Source organism: Octopus bimaculoides, chromosome 30 (genome assembly GCF_001194135.2).
Source record: "Octopus bimaculoides isolate UCB-OBI-ISO-001 chromosome 30, ASM119413v2, whole genome shotgun sequence".
Classification (NCBI taxonomy): Eukaryota; Metazoa; Mollusca; class Cephalopoda; order Octopoda; family Octopodidae; genus Octopus; species Octopus bimaculoides.
In genome coordinates, this window is record NC_069010.1 from 659,316 (window position 1) to 661,720 (window position 2,405).

Sequence of the window (2,405 nt, forward strand, 5' to 3'; positions counted from 1 at the left end):
CCATTCCCACCACTCTGTAACACATACTGCAGTAGATTTATTAGAGAGGAGAAATGAGAAAATGACAATTAGAAATAACAGATATCAAATAAAATTAGGTAGGATGTGGTTCGAGAATGTTTAGATGATATTCTAGATATAAATTTGAATCATTAAGCAAACATGATATAATAAAATGTATTGGGCAAACAGATTACATACAGCTGACAGAGGAGAAAGAGATGGCATACAATATATAGATGATATACAATATATAAATGGCATAATAGATTTAGAGGATTTACTAGATATAGATGTTATACTGGATAGATGACATACTATGATAGATTTAGATGATATGTTTGAAGAGATGACATACAAGATATGGATAAATCTACTATATGTAGCTCAACTGCAATACATAGATTACAAGCTCCAAGATATAAGTGATATACTAGCAATAACTGGCAAACGGTATTGTCACATAAGTGTTGTGGCGAAAGTCGCTAGGTATTGCGAAGCTGCAAAATATTGCTGAGTAAAATACCAGTTATATTTGACATGAAAGATTTAGCTGGATAAGCATTCTAAATATGACTGGAAATTATAGTAGATATATCTGAAATTGTAGGTATTGGAAATATTTTATTCCTTGACACGTCCTTTATAGAAAATGATTTTCAGAAGAGAATATTCTGAACCTTTTAGGAATTTTGCTACATCGTAATGGAATTCTATCATGTTCTGATAAATACAATTTTTAAATAGATCTGCTTGTATACCTCCCAACCTCTAATACTGCGCAAACGTAGTTAGTTTTACTACTATTTATCTCCCTTAAAATGTTCTCCATTCGAAGCAGTGTGGTTAAGCTTTAATAGGGATAGGAGTGTGTTAAATGTCCCTCTCGTTCTTTCTTTACATCTCCACCCACACAAATGTATATATACATGTGTGTGTGTGTGTGTGTGTAAACATATATGTATATATATACATATTAACACAGAAGAATGGGGATATCATACATATTGAATCATCCCGTTTCTGTCAGATTGGCAAATCACAAAACCTTGCGATATAGTAATACTGCGTATTACTCGACCCTATAGTTACAGGGGGTTCTGTTTTCATGTTATGAGTTCAAAATTTCGAGGACGATTTTGCCTTTCATTATTTCGGGGTCGATGAATTAAGTACCAGCCGAGCAATAAGGTGGATGTAATCGACAAGCCCCCAGCCACAAAATTGCAGGCCTTGTGCTTATCGTAGAAAGAATATTATAGTCCCTAGATAACCAAATTACCAAATGGTTTCGTGGTATAAATACAGAGGCAAATGCAGCAATCATCAGAAATATCTGAATGGAGTTGTTGTGGATATTATTCCTTCTGATAACTCCGTTGTCATAAGGATATAATAAGTAATAACAATATATATATGTGTGTGTGTGTGTGTTTATGTATGCACATACGCATACACACACAGGAATCTTTATATATATGTGTGCATGTAGGTTGGTATGTAGGACACTCCCTCGACTCCAGTTAATTATGTGTATTTATAAACATGGAGGAAACTAGATCAAACCAATCCTCTGATATTTGAATATGAACTATTCGATGATAAAACACAATGCTCGGAAATCATGTTGATCCACTGAAATTTAAATCAACTCATTGCTATTTATTACCAACAACATTTAACGAGAAACTGAGAATTTGATGACCTCATTTTATTATTTTCATTTTCCTATAAACAAAGAAACGTGTTTGCTTACATTTTAACTATGCTAGGGAGGAATAAGAAAGCGCCATCTTCATATTTCTCCATTGCGTTGTTGTCCAAATTTCTGAAAAAGAGACAAATATTACACACTTTAAAATAAGTAAAAGTAAATAAATCTGTTTTCTCTTGTTCAGTACTAAATTACGTTTTAGTCAACACTAACAGAGTAAACGCTGATATTACTCACTACAATCGTTTGTTTCTCTTTATAGTTCTTTATGGAAGTGTTGTTTGAACAAGAATAGTTTCCTTCAATCTAACTTAATTATCCTAAGAGAAAATCTGATAACAAAAGAGCAAAAGATGGAAGAGGATAAAATATAAATATATAAAAATAACAACGAGACTTTCTTATGTTCACAATATGGGTTTTAATTAAAATTCTCATCTATGGTAGGAACATTATTCTCCATATAGGCATTGTTCTGTGGCTAGAAAATTACTTCTCACTTCCATGGATTCTTTAGTCCAACTGTGTGGCACCTTGGACAAATGTCATTTACTCTAACTTTGGGTCAACTAAGCGCTGTGAGTAAATTTGCTGCAGGAAAGTATGTGGATTCTATTCATATACACACACACACACACACACATATATATATATATATATATATATATATATATATATATATATATATATA

At 32.3% G+C, this 2,405-nt stretch overlaps 1 protein-coding gene across 1 annotated transcript in view; it reads right to left on the reverse strand.

Annotated features, from left to right (window-relative positions):
• The window catches only part of LOC106877465 (uncharacterized), a 38,278-nt gene that overhangs the window by 27,337 nt on the left and 8,536 nt on the right, over positions 1-2,405 (reverse strand). Inside the window, exon 5 of the mRNA XM_052978056.1 lies at positions 1,757-1,828. Within this exon, the coding sequence (XP_052834016.1) occupies positions 1,757-1,828 (72 nt within the window). The remainder of the gene's footprint in view (positions 1-1,756; positions 1,829-2,405) is intronic.